At 38.4% G+C, this 18,439-nt stretch overlaps 1 protein-coding gene across 6 annotated transcripts in view; it reads left to right on the forward strand.

Moving 5' to 3' along the window:
• RAD50 (RAD50 double strand break repair protein) overlaps window positions 1-18,439 on the forward strand; it is a 142,160-nt gene that overhangs the window by 77,271 nt on the left and 46,450 nt on the right. For all 6 annotated transcript variants that reach the window (XM_073878644.1, XM_073878645.1, XM_073878647.1 and 3 more), the window contains 6 exons: window positions 9,617-9,745; window positions 9,980-10,145; window positions 11,822-12,015; window positions 12,918-13,124; window positions 14,689-14,871; window positions 15,392-15,549. In XM_073878644.1, coding sequence (XP_073734745.1) covers window positions 9,617-9,745; window positions 9,980-10,145; window positions 11,822-12,015; window positions 12,918-13,124; window positions 14,689-14,871; window positions 15,392-15,549 — 1,037 coding nt within the window. The remainder of the gene's footprint in view (window positions 1-9,616; window positions 9,746-9,979; window positions 10,146-11,821; window positions 12,016-12,917; window positions 13,125-14,688; window positions 14,872-15,391; window positions 15,550-18,439) is intronic.

Consider the following 18,439-nt stretch of genomic DNA (forward strand, 5'->3'; position numbering starts at 1 on the left):
ATTGGTGGGGCGCCTGGGTGGCTCAGTTGGTTAAGCGACTGCCTTTGGCTCAGGTCATGATCCTGGAGTCCCGGGATCGAGTCCCACATCGGGCTCCCTGCTCAGCAGGGAGTCTGCTTCTCCCTCTGACCCTCTTCCCTCTTGTGCTCTCTATCTCTCATTCTCTCTCTCTCAAATAAATAAATAAAATCTTTAAAAAAATAAAAATAAAAAAAAGAAATACAATTGGTTTTGTCTCCTTCGATTTTACTGAATTTGTTTATCAGTTCTAATAGTTTTTTGGTGGTCTTTCTGGTTATATACATATATATGTAATATATACATATATGTAGTATGTATAACATGTATAATATACATGTAGTATATGCATATATGTATAGTATGTACACTGTATTGTTTAGTATGTTTACGATAGTATGTATATGGTATACTGTGTATTTCCAATATATAGTATCATGTAATCTGCAAATAATCAAAATTTTACTTCTTCCTTACCAGTTTGGAGGCCTTTTGTTTTTTAGTTGTCTGATTGCTGTGGCTAGGACTTGTATTACTATATTGAATAAAAGTTTTGTTCCTGACCTTGGGGAATGGTTCTGTCTTTCCCTGTTGAGGGTGGTTTTAGCTGTGTGTTTTTCATAGATGGGCTTTATTATGTTGAGGTGTGTCCCCTCTAAACCTACTTTGTTGAGAGTTTTTGTCATGAATGGATGTTGTATTTGTCAAATGCTTTTTCTGCGTCTATTGAAATGATCATAAGGTTCTTAACCTTTATCTTATTGATGTGATGCATCATACTGATTAATTTGCAAATATTGAACCAACCTTGTAACCCAGAAATAAATACTACTTGGTCATGGTGAATTATTTTTTTTTAAGATTTTATTTTTGGAGAGACAGGGAAAGACAAAGCATGAGCAGTGGGGAGGAGGCAGAGGGAGACCAAAGGCAGATACTTAACTGACTGAGCCACCCAGGTGCCCTGATTGTTTATTGTTGGATTTGGTTTGCTAGTATTTTGTTGAGGATTTTTACATCTCTGTTCATCAGAGATACTGGCCTGTAGTTCTCTTTTTTTTTATGGTGTCTTTATCTGGTTTTTGTATCAGAGTAGTGCTGGCCTCATAGAATGAATTTGGGAGTTTTCCTTCCTTTCAATTTTTTTGGAATAGTTTGAGAAGGATGGGTATTAATGCTTCCTTAAATGTTTGGTAGAACTTACTTGTGAAGCCATGTGGTCCTGGAGTTTTGTTTGTTGGGAGTTTTTTTTGTTTTGTTTTTTAAGGTTTTATTTATTTGTGAGAGAGAGAGAGAAATCCCGAGCCGGTGGGGGAGGGGAGAAGAGGTTTGTTTGGGTTTTGTTTGCTCTTTCTCTAGCACCTTTAGGTGTAAGGTTAGGTTGTTTATTTGAGATATTTCTTCTTTAGGTAGGTCTCTATTGCTATAAATTTCCCTCTTAGAACAACAACTGCTATGTCCCAACAATTTTGAACTGTTGTGTTTCATTTTCATTTGTTTCCATGTACTTTTTTTTAAAGTTCTATTTATTTTTTTAGTAATCTCTTCACCCAGCATGGGGCTTGAATTTACAACCCTGAGATCAGGAGTCGCACGCTCCTCCAACCGAGCCTACCATGTACCCCTCCATGTACTTTTTTGTTTCTTCTTTTATTTTCTGGTTGACACGTTCATTGTTAGTAGCATGTTATTTAACCTCTATGTATTTAGTGTCACATTTTTTCTTGTGACTGATGTCTAGTTTCACAGCTTTGGGGTCAGAAAAGATGTGCCTCCTGAATCTGGTATCTCCTTAATCTCTTCCAGATTAAGGAAGTTTTCAGCTATTATTTCTTCAGATAAATTCTCTGCCCCATTTTCTCTCTCTTCCTCCTCTTCTTCTGGGACTCCTGTAATACACATGTTATGTTTGGTGGAGTCACTGAGTTCCCAAAGTCTGTTCTCTCTTTTTTTTTTTAAGATTTTATTTATGTATTTGTCAGGGAGAGAGCACAAGCAGGGGGAGCGTCAAGCAGAGGGAGAAGTAGGCTCCCCGCTGAGCGAGGAGCCCGATGCGGTACTTGATCCCAGGACCCTGGAATCATGACCTGAGCCGAAGGCAAATGCACAACCGACTGAGCCACCCAGGCGTCCCTGTCTGTTCTCATTTTGCGTAATTTTTTTGTCCCTTTTATTCAGTTGGATGACTTTCCATTAGTCTCTCTTGTGGGTCACTGTATCTTTCTTCTGCTTCTTCCAGCATGCTGTTCATTCCATCAAGTGTGTTTCTCATTTCATTTACTGAGCCCTTTATCTCTGCTATGTCATTATCTCTGTGTTAATGGTCTCAGTGATGTCTTCCCCTCTTTTCCCAAGTCCAGTGAGTATCCTTATCATCATTGCTTTAAGTTCTCCAACAGGCATGTTACTTATTTCTGTTTCACTTAGATCTCTGGCTGTGGCCTTGTCCTTTTCTTAGATTTGGGACAAATACTTCTGTCTTCTCATTTTGTCTAAGTCTCTGTGCCTGTTAGTGTGTGTCAGGAAAGTCAGCTATGCTTCCTATTTTTGAGGGGAAAGGCTTTTATGAAGAAGAGGTCCTACAGTGCCCTGCAGTGTAGCGTCCCCTGTTCTCTGGGGCCTGGTGCTTCTGGGAGCATGTCCTGTGTGTGCTCCGTGTGCGCCGCTTTTGTGTCCTAGCTCCTTTATCCTTCCAGCCAGTCATTTGCAGAGGCTGTCTCTAGCTGTTGTGGGCATTGTTGGGTCCCTGGCCTGATGGTGGCACGTTTTAACTAGGTGTACTCTGTTCTGCTTGTGAAATGAGATCTGTCACCACTGCCACTGGAACCGAGGCTCTGCAAAATTCCTGGGTCGGGAGATGCGATGTTGGCAGGGGTTTGGGCCAGTCTTCAGGGGGTGGGGCCCTGCTGCACTGGGACTAAGGTGAGGGTGACTGGGAGCAGAGGTTCCACTGGGGTGGTGGGGGGCATGGTTTGGTGTAAGTTAGGTTATACCAAGTCCAGGGCTGGGCTGCTTCCTGCAGATGGCCCTACTGCTTATGCTTAGGGATGGGGAGGGAAATGGTGCCTGCCAGTTCCTTTGTTCCAGGAGAGGTCTCTGAATGAACATCACCTCTCAAGGACATGCTCTGAGAGGAGCAACTAACCTCCCCACTGTGTGCCCCAGGCACTCTTCAAATTGCTGTGTCCGTGGCTGTTTGCCCTACATTTTCTCCAAGAGCAGCCCCAATGCCCTTTGAGCTTTCCCAGAGCCAAACACGTTGACTTTTAAATCTCCAGGCTCCACTAGTTGCAAGAACTCAAAAAATTCAGGCCCACTCGCTTTCCAGGTGAATTGCTATGGGGATTTGTTTTTCCTTGTGTGCTTCCCTGCATGTTAGTCTGTCTTCTCACCCTTCTCAGTGACTGCTGCTCCTTCCCTACCCCAGGGGCCATAAACCACATCTCTACACTTCCTGTCTTCTTCCCCGTGACTTCTTCTCTACCTTTAGTTGTAGAGTTTGTTCTGCCAGACTTCAGATAGATTTCTGGGGTATTGAGGATGATTTGATAGTTACCTACTTGTATTTGTGGGGTGAGGTGAGCCTAGGGTCCTCCTACTCCATTGCCATTTTCCAACCTCCTGGTATAGATTTTTGAATTGTAAACTAGAAAAGCTTTGGTTTTATTTCTGTTCTAGTACCCATTGACATTATTGCATTATTTAGCGAATATTGTTTTTTGTGTAGCACTGTACCAGGTGCTCTTGGGGATGATGAGGCCAAAAACTTGGACCTTCCTTTAAAAGAACTTAAAATATATTAGGAGAAACAAGGAAACTTTTTAAGAAGATAGGATCACAAAGGAGTAATTTGAAGAGCTATGCAAATAATACTGTTTAAAGCATACGTTCTTTAGGAGCTAAAAGGTGGTGGCTGTAGCACAAGTGAGGAAAGAAAAAAGAGATAAATTGGACTTCCTCGAAATAAAAAACTTGTTTTGCAGACTACATCATCGAGAAGCAAAACGACAACCCACAAAAAGGGAGAAAATAATTGCCAGTCATATATCTAAAAAGGGACCTTTTTCTGGAATATATAACGAACTCTTGTAACTCAATAATTAAAAAAATAACAAATTGAAAATGTGCAAAGGATCTAACTAGATATTTCTCTAAAGAAGGTATCTATGTGTCCGAAAACACATGAAAAGATGTTTGACATCATTATTCTTCAGGAACATACAAATCAAAATCACAGAGTGGCTGTAAATCAAAAAGACGTATAATTAGTGTTAATAAGGATAGGGAGAAATTGGAACCCTCATATATGCTGGTGGGAATGTAAAATGGTATATCCGACATTGGAAAACAGTTCAGCAATTCCTTGAAATGTTAAAACATAGAGTTAACATATGATCCAGCAATTTTTACTCCTTTAGTATCTTACTCCCAGGGGCGTCTGGGTGGCTCAATCATTAAGCATCTGCCTTTCGCTCAGGTCATGATCCCAGAGTCCTGGGATTGAGCCCCACATCAGGCTTCCCCACTCAGCAGGAAGACTGCTTCTCCATCTCCCACTCCCCCTGCTTGTGTTCCCTCTCTTGCTGTCTCTGTCAAATAAATAAAATCTTAAAAAAAAAAAAAAAAAAGTATCTTATACCCAAGAGAAATTAAAAATTCATCTACACAAAAACTTGTATAGGGACGTTCATAGCAGCATTATTCATAATAGCCAAAAAATGGAAACAACTCAGTTGTCCATTAACTGCTGAATAAAATGTGGCATACCCTTACATTGGAATATGATTCAGCCATAAAAAGGAATGAAGTTCTGATACATGCTACAACAGGCAAGAACCTCGAAAACACATTAAGTGAAAGGAGCCAATTACAAAAGACCACATATTGTAGGATTCCATTTATTTGAAATGTCCAAAATAGGCAAATCTATAGAGACAGAAAATTGATTGTGTAGGGTAGGTGGTAGAGAGGAATGAACAGTGACTGCTAATTGGCATAGTTCCCCTTTTGGAAGTTGAACTACCCTAAGATTAGGTTGTGGTAATGGTTGCGTGACTCTATGAATATACTAAATAGTGTTAAATTGTACACTTTAAACAGGTGGATTATGGGCGCCTGGGTGGCTCAGTCTGTTAAGTGTCTGCCTTCGGCTCAGGTCATGATCCCCAGGTCCTGTGATCAAGCCCCACATCAGGCTCTCTGCTCAGCGGGGAACCTGCTTCTCCCTCTTCCTCTGCCTGCCGCTCCCCCTGCTTGTGCTCTGTCTCTCCCTCCCTCCCTGTCAAACAAATAAATAAAATCTTCAAAAAAAATACAAATATATGGATTATATGGTATGTGAAATCTGTCTCAGTAAAACTGTTAAAAAAGGGGGGATGGTCTTGAGAAATCTGTCACAAAGTCTTCAGGGGAGGAGGAATGGCTGAACTGGGCCTTAAAGGATGGGGAAAAATCAAACTGACAGAGTAGAAGGTGTTTTATGTATGTTTGTATTTTTACTTTTTCTTTTAAAAGTAATACGTGCTCACAGTGAAAAAAAATTATAGAAAAATATGAGTTGAAAGTAAGAGGTGCTCTTCCAACTCATTTCTGACCTTCCAAATATAGCCTATTAGCAGTTTTTCTTTTTTTGTATGAATACATTATAAATGTATTTACATCCACATTTTTATATATTTTCGCACATGCAACTTATCAAAACAGAATCATGTAAGGAAGAGCCTAGGTTAAGTAAACCAGGATAAAATGAGAGAATTGCATTCAGATTATGGAGAACCAGTGGGCTTAGAATTTAGTTTAATAGACAAAAGAATGATGAATTATGATAAATGTTAGGACGAGTTATTGTGATTACTGTGTATGGATGTTGTGTGGTAGTACCCAAGACCCTGGAACACATTTTATCTTCTTTCGGAGCAGCCTGGTTAGAAAGATGACAGGAACATATAAGGTAGAAAAGACAAGAGGCGTAAGGGCTCTGAGGAACAAGAAAGAGAATTTTGTCTGAGATGGCCAGAGGGGGTTACACTGGAATGAATTGGGGATACGATTTTGTTGATCATAAATGGGTAGGTAATTAGAGATGTAGGGACAGTGAAAAGCAAGCTGTTCTTGAACAGTATCAAGGAAATCCATATAGTTGAAATGGAAAATTTATTGTAAAGGGAAGAATGTGAAGGTATGGCAAAGAGATAACAACTGGTATTTATTGAGCAATGCCAGGATTCTAAGGCTGTAGCAATTAGTGAGGTATTGTTTTTTGGGTTTGTTGTTTTTTTTTTTCAAATTTTTATTCAGATTCTAGTTAATTAACATGTAGAGTGTAATACTGGTTTCAGGAGTAGAATTTAGTGATTCATCACACATATATATATTGTTTCTTTATTTGTGTTTAGTTTTGACTAGTTCTCCATGGGTTTAATTTTATTCTCTGTGTCCTTATAGCGTAGCTCAGTGCCTGGCACATAGCAGGTAGTTCAGTAAATATTGATTAAGTGGTTGATTTCAAAGGTTTGGTTTGGTTTTGTTTTAGCTCTGACATACAGGGTTAGGTTTATCCCCTTCATGGAACTAAACATAAGGTTTGAGTCAGATCACCTTCCCAGGAGCCATCTAGAAGACCACTTCATTTCAAATACTGCATTCATGCTTTCTCATTTTTATAGATTCCCTCTGTCTTTAGGAATTCTGTCATAAACTACTTCATTCTCCCACCACATTCTATCCTGACCCTGGCCCTGTTTTGCCTTCGGGTGGAAATTGCTTGAGAAACTTGTTTTTGAATTCAGAAAACACCTGGCATACTTATTTCTTCCATATGGAAGTTCATGGTTCTTGTATACCTGATAACCCAAACTTCTTCATTGTCTCATTTCACACTAACACCTCAGCTTTAAATACTCTGCTATATTTTTTGTTCTTTCTGTTTGTCCTGGCTTCTTTTACTAGGTGGTGTGCTCTGGGAATAGCACCTGGGTTTTGTGCTGCAGGGACTAAACATGTCATAACACTATATGTGAACTACACTGGAATTAAAATAAATTTTAAAGAAAGCAGATTTCAAGGAAGGACTATTCCGGGGGCCCCTGGGTAGCTCAGTCGGTTAAGCGTCTGCCTTCGGCTCAGGTCATGACCCCAGGGTCCTGGAACGGAGTCCCGCATCGGGCTCCTTGCTCAGCGGGAAGCCTGCTTCTCCCCTGCCTGTTGTTCCCCCTGCTTGTGCTTGCTCTCTGTCTCTCTCTGTGTCAAATAAATAAATAAAATCTTAAAAAAAAAAAAATAGAAGAAGAAGGAATATTCCGGACTTACTGGACTGGCTGGATTTAAAGAATGAAGCCACTAGAGGTGTCACGATAGATCCAGCCCAGATAATGCCAGCAAGAGGCAGTGATAGAAGCTGAGAAGTTTCTGAGTGTAGTACCGCAGCTGTGAGGTGTTAATATCCAGGGCAAATTGTGTGGATATATTACAATTTGTTCATCCATTCCCTAGTTGATGGATATTAGGCTCTTTCCAGCTTCTAGCTATTAGGAATAAAACTGCTATAAACTTTGGTATACAGGCTTTTCGAGATATCTTTTCAAATCTCTTGGGTAACTTCCTAGTGGTGGGTTGCTAGGTTATATGGAAGTGTATATTTAACCTTATGAGCTGCCAAACTACTTTTGAAAGTGACTGTACCATTTTGTAGTCCTGCCAACATCAAAGAATGCAGTTGCTCTACATCCTGTCACTACTTAGTATTGTCAGTCTTTTTTATTTTAGCCATTGTAGTAGATGCATGGTAGTATCTCTGAGTTGTTTTTTTTTTTCATTGTAGTTTTAATTTTCATTTTTCTAATGCTTATGGATGTTAAGTGTCTTTTTATGTATCTTCTTTGGCTAAGTTTCTATTCAGATATTTGCTTATTTTGAATGGGATTTTTGTCTTTTGTGGCTGTGAGATTTCTTTTTATTGTGGATGCAAACCCTTATATAAGCATTTTGCAAATACTCTATTTTATTAACTGCTCTTCGAAGAGCAGCAGTTTTTAATTTTGATGAAATCTAATTTATCGTTTTTTTTCTTGTACAGTTTGTTTGGTTTCCTAGTTAGGAAATCTTTGCCTGACCCAAAATCACACAGATTTTCTTCTGTGTTTTCTTCGAGAAGTTTTATAATTTGCGTTCTTACATTTAACTCTATGCTTCATTTCAGGTTATATGGTGCAAGGTAAAGTTGAGGTTTACCTTGTTCCAGTCCCCATAGCCTGCAGTGTTAACCATTATACCACCCTGCCTCCAATCTTAACCTCTCTCATCATTAAGAATGTGACTTTATGCACATTGATTCTTCCAAGTCACCTGCTTAGCAAGTAGTCTCATAAGGGTTAGAGTGAATGTATAGCAGCATTTTGCACAATGTCTTCAATATAGTAGGCATTCAATCAATGATAGTTACAAATTATTATTGGTGAAATTACTCATTTTTCCATTTACCTAACATAGTCAACACCAGTTTCTTGTGTTTGGGGATACATTAGTGAACAAAGTTCCTGTTTTTATGGTGATTACATGCTACTTGTTAATATACAAATCACAAGATATGGTATTACTATAATTTTATTAAATGACATTAAATTAAGGGTGCATTTTGGTGAAATGAAAGTGAAAAGCTTACAGTTGATATCTAAGTACTCTAATAGTGTGGTAGTTTAATAAATTAGTTTCTAAAAATATCTCAAGAGAAATTGGTCAGCCTTGGAATTATAGAGGCAAACATTAGAAGAGTATCCTCAGCGTCACTCCAGGAAGAGAACACTGAGTCTAGTTGCACATATTCCTTGGAGATTAGGCAACCAGCTGTCCCTAGAAGCCCGCCAGTGAAATCACTTGTCACACTTCACTTGTTCAAGAGTTCTGTGTGCTTGAGCAGACTTTGAGTCAAAATATAGTTTTCCGTGTAAATTTTGCCTTCAGCCTCAGAATGCACTTGTGACTCATAAGATGAGTTTCTAGCCCACACAGTAGATCTGTTTTTTAAAAACAGCCTATTAAAGATTTAAGTTTTTATAATGTGGTACTTTACATAATGTGACTCTACCCAGTGAATGAATGAATTGTGGGAGCTGCTGAGGGCAAGATGTGGGCTTTGAAGTTAGAAGTGGAGTTTAGGGACGCCTGGGTGGCTCAGCTGGTTAAGTGGCTGCCTTTGGCTCAGGTTATGATCCTAGGGTTCTGGGATCAAGTCCCACATTGGACTCCTTGCTCAGCGGAGAGCCTGCTTCTCCTTCTGCCTGCTGCCTGCTTCTCCCTCTGCCTGCCACTTCCCCTGCTTGTGCTCACTGTCTCTCTCTCTGATTTAAAAATAAATAAATAAAATACTAAAAGTGGAGTTTAATTATTGCTTTTTTTTTTCTTAGTAGCTGTTAGGAGTTGTGCAAATTATTTAATGTCTCTGATCCTTGGTTTCTCTGTGCTTCTTATAATTTTTAGCATTGTTAGCACTAAATGAGAGATCACTTTTACTAAGTACCTAGCCCAGGACATCTTACTCCTTTTCCTTCATTTGCAGTATAAACTGTAGTGAAATTTATGTACAGTATTCATTTATTTTCAGAATCGTCTAAAAGAAATTGAACAAAATCTCCTTAAAATAACGAGACTTGACAATGAAATTAAAGCCTTGGATAGCCGGAAGAAGCAAATGGAGAAAGATAATAGTGAACTGGAACAGAAAATGGAGAAGGTCTGTGGTGGTAGAATTTTGTTCTTCAAAATTTTGAGATTATTATAATGAACCTCATTTGAATCCATTTTGCCACTCATTTCAGAAAAAAATACAAATCTTGATGTTTGTGTTATTTCCATGTATATGTTAAAAGGAAGGATATTGAATAAGCTTTGGTTCATATTTTGTACTTCAGAGTGATGACTTCTTGTATTTATTCATTAAAGCTCTTTATTTTGGTTCTCTGCACAGGTTTTTCAAGGGACTGATGAGCAACTAAATGATTTATATCACAATCACCAGAGAACAGTAAGAGAGAAAGAAAGGAGACTGGTAGACTGTCAGCGTGAACTGGAAAAGTCAAATAAAGAATCAAGGCTTCTCAATCAGGAAAAATCAGAATTGCTTGTTGAGCAGGGTAGGACAAAATGTTAACTTGGTCTTTTTTCCTATTGTAATATTATGCATTTTCTGCATGAATGATGAATCTCCAGGAAATTATGCAAAGTGAAAAACCAATCTGAAAAGATAATATACAGTATGCTTCCATTTATATAATATCTCTGAAATGTCAAAATTTTAGAAGCAGAGGACAGATTAGTGGTTGCCAGGGTTACTGAGTAGGAGGAGGAACAGGAGGAAGGTTAGTATGGTTATGGTTGTAAAAGCAACAAGAGCAAAAAAAACTTAAATATGGTTATGGTTATAAAAGCTTATTGTGGTATTTGAACTGTTCATTATGATCACTCTCATGGTGGAGGTATGAACTAACACAGTTGATTATATTATATAGAACTCAATATGCACAAATAGATAAAAGTAACACTGGGGAGCTCTGAATAAAACTGATGGATTGTATCAGTGTCAGTGTCCTGACTGAAATTATACTGTAGTATTGCAAAATATTGCTAAAGGAAGCACTGTTTTTTTACTCACAACAATTCTGACACCAGATGTGTGCGTTTTTCCACGCCAAGCAATTCTCCAGTGCTTGGAAGAGAGAATTCAGTTCTGACACTAATTGTCTGGGGTCAGTGCTTTCCCTGTGGAGTCCCAGAAGACTGCCTATCCAGTTCAGATTCCAGTTGCAAGTCCTAAGTTGTCTGTCACACTTCTGATCTCTCATCAATGGGCTCTAAATCAGGAGTCCCCACAAACCCTTTCTGAGGTTCAATAATTTGCTATAATGATTCATAGAACTTAGGGAACCTTTTTACCAGTTTGTTATAAAGGATACCACTCAGGAACAGTCAAATGGAAGAGATGCGTAATGCAAGGTATGGGGAAGGGGTCTTCAGCTTCCAAGCCTTCCATCTACATCACTCACACATGAACCAGCACTTTGATGTGTTCACCAACCTGAAAGCTCTCTGAATGCTGTTGTTCTTCATTCTTATGGAAGTTCCATTATATAGGCATGGTTGAATAAATCATTAGCCATTGGTGATTGAACCCAATCTTCAGCTGCTCTGTAGAGTTGAGGAGGTGGGTACTGAAAGTTCCTACTCTCTAATCACATAGTTTGTTCCTTTGACTACCAGCTCCCATCCTCTTAAGAGTCACCTCATTAGAATAAACTCAAGTATGGCTGAAAAGGACTTAGAATGAGTAAGCAAGGTGCTCTTTTCACCTACATCACTCAGAAATTCTGAGAGTTTTGGGTGCTTTGTGCCAGGAACCAAGGACAAAGACCAAATACATATTTCTTATTATGTCACAAAATCACAGTTAACCAATGGGGGAAACTGGCAAAGGTTATAAGAGATTCTGCTGTAGGGCGCCTGGGTGGCTCAGTTGGTTAAGCGACTGCCTTCGGCTCAGGTCATGATCCTGGAGTCCTGGGATCAAGTCCCACATCAGGCTCCCGGCTCAGCGGGGAGCCTGCTTCTCCCTCTGACCCTTTCCCCTCTCATGCTGTTTCTCTCTCTCTCTCTCTCTCTCTCTCAAATAAATAAATAAATAAATAAATAAAATCTTTAAAAAAAAAGATTCTGCTCTAGGTGTTTTTTTTTAATAGCTGCTTATGAATGTACAGTTTTTTTAATTTTAAAAAAATCACTTGAAAATTGAATTATTATGGTGTGTTTTTTAAAGGTCGTCTGCAGCTACAAGCGGATCGCCATCAAGAACATATCCGAGCTAGAGATTCATTAATTCAGTCTTTGGCAACACAGCTAGAATTGGATGGCTTTGAGCGTGGACCATTCAATGAAAGACATATTAAAAATTTTCACAAACTTGTGAGAGAGAGGCAAGACAGGGAAGCAGAAATTGCCAGCCAACTGATGGTAAATATTGCTATATTCTTTTGTTTATATCAGATTCTCTGGTTATATTGTTTTAATTGTGGGGTGGACCTCATATTGTCAAAATTTTGAGTTAGTGTTAGGATAGAATCTTTATGAGATAGAAAAAAAAAACCTCATGGAAGCAATTTTTCTGAAGTTCTTAAGGATAAAAATATGAAGAAAATACAGGCTACATTTTAAATTTGATTTTAAGTTACATTTCTTTTTTCTTTTTTTCCCAGTTTTACTGAGAAATAATTTAACAGGTACCACTCTATGTTTAAGGCATATGGTACAAGTATTGTGAAATGATTACCACAATAGGTTCAGCTAATACCCATTTCCTCATATATATATATATATATATATATATACACACACACACACACACACACACACACACACACACACACACACAATAAAAGAAAATATATTTACCTTGTGATGAGAACTCTTAGGATGTACTTCCTTAACAACTTTGCTATGTCATATGGCCGTGTTAGTGGTAGTCATCATAGTGCACATTATATCTGCAGTACTTAGAACTGGAAATCTGAACCTTTTGACCACCTTCCTTCAATTATCCTTCCTCCCACCTTCTGCCTCTGGTGACCACAAGTCTGATCTCTTTTTCTGAGTTTGTTTGTTCTTTGGGTTTGTTTTGTTTTCAGATTCCACATATAAGTGAGATCATACAGTATTTGTCTTCCAAAATTTCTTTTTAAAGGTAATCATAAAAAGTTTGCTTATAGTTAATAACGATTATCTCTGGGTGATGGTCATTGCATTTTTTTGCACTTTCCTATATTTTCCTTAGTGTGCGTGTGTTAATTTTGCATTCAGGAAACTATTAGTAAATTGTTTGGTGAAAAAAATTGTTAATGCTCATTCTTCTCATGTAGAATGACTTTACAGAAAAAGAGACTCTGAAACAAAAACAGATAGATGAGATAAGGGATAAGAAAACTGGACTGGGAAGAATAATTGAGCTAAAATCAGAAATCCTAACTAAGAAGCAGAATGAGCTGAGAAATGTGAAGTATGAATTACAGCAGTTGGAAGGATCTTCGGACAGGATTCTTGAACTGGACCAGGAGCTCTCAAAAGCTGTAAGATATTATTTGAGTAATCTAATAATTTTAAGGTGTAAGACGTTTAGAATCTTATATTCTGAAGTATATTATCTGTTGCTAATCTTAAGATTATGGCATTTCAATAAAAACATCAACCTTGTCTATGAATCTCATATAAAATGAAAACGTGAATTTTATAATCATACCAACTCTTTGATTCTGGAACTGGTGGATTGAAAATTAGAATCATGTAGGAAGCTTTTAAAAAAGACTTAGACTTGGGTGCCTGGGTGGCTCAGATGGTTAAGCGTCTGCCTTCGGCCCAGGTCATGATCCCAAGGTGCTGGGATCGAGCCCTGCATCAGGCGCGGGAAGCCTGCTTCTCCCTCTCCCACTCCCCCTGCTTGTGTTCCCTCTCTCACTGTGTCTCTCTCTGTCAAATAAATAAAATCTTAAAAAAAAAAAAATTAAAAAAGACTTAGACTTGGGCGCCTGGGTGGCTCAGATGGTTAAACATCTGGCTTTGGCTCAGGTCATGATCCCAGGGGCCTGGGATCGAGACCCGCATCGGGCTTCCTGCTCCTTGAGAGCCTGCTTCTCCCCCTGCCCCTCTCTCTCTCTCTCTTTCTCTCATGAATAAATAAATAAAATCTTTAAAAAAAAAAAAAAAGACTTAGACGTGGGGCACTTGGGTGGCTCAGTTGGTTAAGCGTTTGCCTTCAGCTCAGGTCATGTTCCCGGAGTCCTGGGATCGAGCCCTGCATCAGGCTCCCTGCTCAGTGGGGAGTCTGCCTCTCCCTCTGCCCTCAGTGGGGAATAGAAATGTGTGTTCCAGACAAAACCAGGTGATTGTTATGAGTAGCTTGGTTAAGAACCACTTACCTTAACTTAAAAAAAACAAGTATTTTCACTCTAGGTTCCACACATTGTAGATTTTATATGATTCTTGCCATGTTACCACTTTGGTAGAAATTTTCTTAGACCATCTGTTTTCATGAATTTCCAAATTCTCTTCCTCGTTTCTAATCTGTCCCCTTCCTTCACATCTCTGCCACCAAGTAAGCATCCTAAAGTTTGACAGATCTCCCTCTCAGAACCCATCTTGATAATTTAAGTAAACATTTCTCTTTGCTCTGTAACTCAGCATCTAGCATACATTTTTGTCAGTTTAATAGTTTGTCACAATTTTGCCTTGTGATGGGAAGGCACTGGTCAGAGACCACATCGCACTATTTTATGGGTTCTACGTGCCAGGCAATGTAGTGAATTTCCATGGGTACTTGATAAATACTTAAATACCAACTAAAGAGTTACTAAACTGTATACTTAGATGTATTTTTCTCAGTTTTACACTACATTCTCAGTTTTTCCTCCTGTTTCACCTTCCCAGATTTGTTTACTAATTCTCTACCATTATAACCTAGTAAGATAACTATATAAGATTTTCCTTAAAAATCTTATTTCTTAAATGCTTTTTCTCTTCTTGGATAAAAGCAAACAGTAATATCTTGATTATTCTGAGAAATAGTTGATTTCTAATACGTTTTGTCATTATTTTAACACAAAACATATAAACTTGTATGTTTGAATTATTAATAAGGAACATGAGCTAAGCAAAGCTGAGAAAAACAGCAATGTAGAAGCTCTAAAAACAGAAGTAATAAGTCTTCAAAATGAGAAAGCAGACCTAGACAGGACCCTGCGTAAGTTGGACCAGGAAATGGAGCAGTTAAACCATCATACAACAACACGCACCCAGATGGAAATGCTGACCAAAGACAAAGTATGACCTTACTTTTTGTTTTAATTATACTTTCTGGTATTTAAAATAATTTACATTTGTAATAGATGCACTACAAAATATTTAGGTGGTGTTGGCATTATATTTTAGGAGTTAAGTGAGCTTAATACTCTATAGACTTTGGAGCTTAAAACTGTTTTCTAATTACAAAAAATAATACAGAAGTATATATACACATGCCCATTACTATTAATATTTATCGTATATCATACAGAAGTTTTAATTTTTATTATTGTCGGCCTTGTTACTTTTTTCCCTTATGGCACAGAAAAGCAATTCCCACTGTGAGACTTTTGAAATTTTGCATTTCCTTCGTTCATTTTCATTGTTTTATTTTTTTTAAGCCTAGAATTTTAGTCTAGAATTTATTTTTGTTAATAGCTGGCTTAGTCGGTAGAGCATGTAATTCTTGATCTCAGAGTTGTGAATTCAAATTTATTTTTGTTCTTGATACAATATGGAGATCTTGGACTTTATTTAAAAAAATTTTTTTTCTCTATAGGCTGACAAAGATGAACAAATCAGAAAAATAAAATCTCGACACAGTGATGAATTAACTTCATTGTTAGGATATTTTCCCAACAAAAAACAGCTTGAAGACTGGCTTCATAGTAAATCAAAAGAAATTAATCAGACCAGGGACAGACTTGCCAAATTGAAGTAAGTAGTTGTAACATTCAGAGATGTAATACAGATCTCTTATTTCATGCTTTTATTTTTCATTGCTTGAATTATTTTATTATTTTTTGTTATAAAGTGGTATGTCTTATGTTAATTGACTTTGGTTCTGCTGTATTTTATCAGTCAAGGAAAATGATGGCATTAAGGGCGCTTGGGTGGCTCAGATGGTTAAGCGTCTGCCTTCGGCTCAGGTCATGATCCCAGGGTCCTGGGATCGAGTCCCACATTGGGCTCCCTGCTCCTTGGGAGCCTGCTTCTCCCTCTGCTTCTCTCTCTCTCTCTCTCTCTCTCTCTCTCTCTCTCTATCATGAATAAATAAAATCTTTAAAAAAAAATGATGACATTAATTTGGGCCTTTTGTTCCTTGAAAGTTTGCAGAACTTAGAGGATTAAAATTTTCCTTTATAAAAATTGAGGCCTGACACTATAAAACTCATAGAAGAAAATTTAGGGGGAAGGCTTCATTATATTGAAATTGATAAATATTTTCTTGGACCTGACACTAAAAGCACAGGCAGCAAAAGCAAAAAGCAAACCATAGATAAATGGGACTACATCAAACTTAAGAACTTCTACAAAGCAAGGAAACAATTAACCAGGAAAAGGCAACTGATGGAATGAATGGGAGAAAATATTCAAACCACTTATCTAATAAGTGATTATTATCTAGAATACGTAAACAACTCCTAAAATTAACACAAAAATAATTGGATTTAAAAATGGGCAAAGAGGGCGCCTGGGTGGCTCAGTTGGTTAAGCGACTGCCTTCAGCTCAGGTCATGATCCTGGAGTCCCGGGATCGAGTCCCGCATCGGACTCCCTGCTCAGCAGGGAGTCTGCTTCTCCCTCTGACCCTCTTCCCTCTCATGCTCTCTATCTCTCATTCTCTCCCTCTCAAATAAATAAATAAAATCTTAAAAAAAAAAAAATGGGCAAAGAACTTGAATAGACATTTCTCCAGAGACCATATACAAATGGCCAGTGAGCAAATGAAAAATGCCTAATTCATCAGGGAAATGCAGATGAGAACCACAATGATATATCACTTCGCACCAGTTTAGGATGGCTACTACCAAAAACAAACAGACAAAAAATAACAAATATTGGTGAGGGTGTTGAGAAATTGGAACCTTTGTACATTGTTAGTAGGAATATGAAATGATACAGCTGATAGAGAAAATAGAGGATCTTCAAAAAAATTAAAAATAGAATTACCAGATGATCCAGCAGTTCCATTTCTGAGTATATATTCAAAAGCATTGAAAACATCTTGAAGAGATTTTTGCAAATCCACGTTCATTATAGCATTATTCTTAGTAGCCAGATGAATGGATAAAGATTCAGTGTGTGTTTGTGTATGATGATATTACTCAGCTTTAAAAAAGAAGGAAGTCCTCGGGTTGTCTGGCTCGCTCAGTCGAGCATGTGACTTGCTCTCCAGGTTGTGAGTTCAAGCCCCACGTTGAGTGTAAAGCTCACCCAAGGGTCGGGGTGGGGAGGAAATCCTGTCCTGCTACAACTTGGGTGAACCTTGAGGATATTATTGCTAAGTAAAATAAGCTTGTTACAAAAGGACAAATACTGTGTGATTCCACTTATATGAGGTATCCAAAGTAGTCAAACTCTTGAAAACAGAAAGTAGAAAGATGGTTGCCAGGAAGTGGGGGGCGGGGGGGGAGGGGAATGATTATTCAATGGTTACAGAGTTTCAGTTTTACAAGATGTAAAAGCTTTAGAGATATGTAGCACAGCCATGTGTATGTATATAGTTAACACTACTGCACTATACACTTAAAAAAATGGTTAAGACGGTAAATTTTATATAATGTTTGTTTTTTGCCACAATAAAGACGTGGTCACTTTTTTTAATGTCACTTTGAGTGGTGGTTAGATAAGAGTCAAAAATTCTGTACAGATATTTGAGGAAGGTAGTGGATCTGGCTTTGGCCATGTTTAATTTGTTTCTTAGGGAAATGTGTCTTAGGGAATAGGTTATTGGAGTTTGAAGTTCAAGAGATTGGAAATTGTTGCTTTGTAAGTAATAATTAGAGTCATTCGTATAGGCCATATCACCTTAAAGGGGTTATGTGAAGAGAAGAGGAACGGTTATAGTCAGATGCCTGGGAAACAGCAGCGTCGCCTGTTGGTAAGCGACGCAAGAGGAGCAAGTGAGGGAAACTAGAATTGAGGGAGCTAGGGTGAGAGCCAGACCGGAGTAGTTCTTGAAACCTTGAGCAAGGAGACCTTCAGGGAGGGGGTCAGCAGTGTTAGGTGCTAAGACAGTGATGTGGATGCGCATGGCTCAGTGGCGACGATGGTCAAAGCATCATCTGTATTCTTTCTTTTTGCCTTACTTTTACTGTGACTCAAAATGGAAAGTATCAAGATGCAGCACACATGCACTCATACACATTCGTCTGAAACAGGTTTCTCAAAATAGCATGTGTCCTGATTATGCTCAGTCTGCTCCAGTGTATTTTATTCTTTTTAATTTTTTTAAGATTACGAATACGATCTATTATATTGATTACATGACTCGCCCAGTGCATCATAACCTGCAAACCCTGATCTCTGTTGGTGTGAAAGTTGGCTAGGATGATATTTAAGAGTTGGAGTGGAGATGAATTGCATTAGTGAGCAAAGTCCTTGATGAATGAGAGGGAATGGATGATGACGTAAGCAGATGACAGCAACAAGGAAGGGATAAAGGAGAAGTTCTTACAGGAGTGGAGGGAAGTGATATTGTGACAGGGTCCCAAGGGAGTCAGGTGACTGTTCTCCTTTTCTCTTCTCTCTCTCTCCAGTATGTCCCACAAGCATATTTCCGCTGAGGTTCCTAACCTAAGATCTAAGACCATGAACCCCCAGG

Source organism: Callorhinus ursinus, unplaced genomic scaffold (assembly GCF_003265705.2).
Source record: "Callorhinus ursinus isolate GAN/ISIS: 27379988/994484 unplaced genomic scaffold, GSC_fseal_2.0 scaffold30, whole genome shotgun sequence".
NCBI lineage: Eukaryota > Metazoa > Chordata > Mammalia > Carnivora > Otariidae > Callorhinus > Callorhinus ursinus.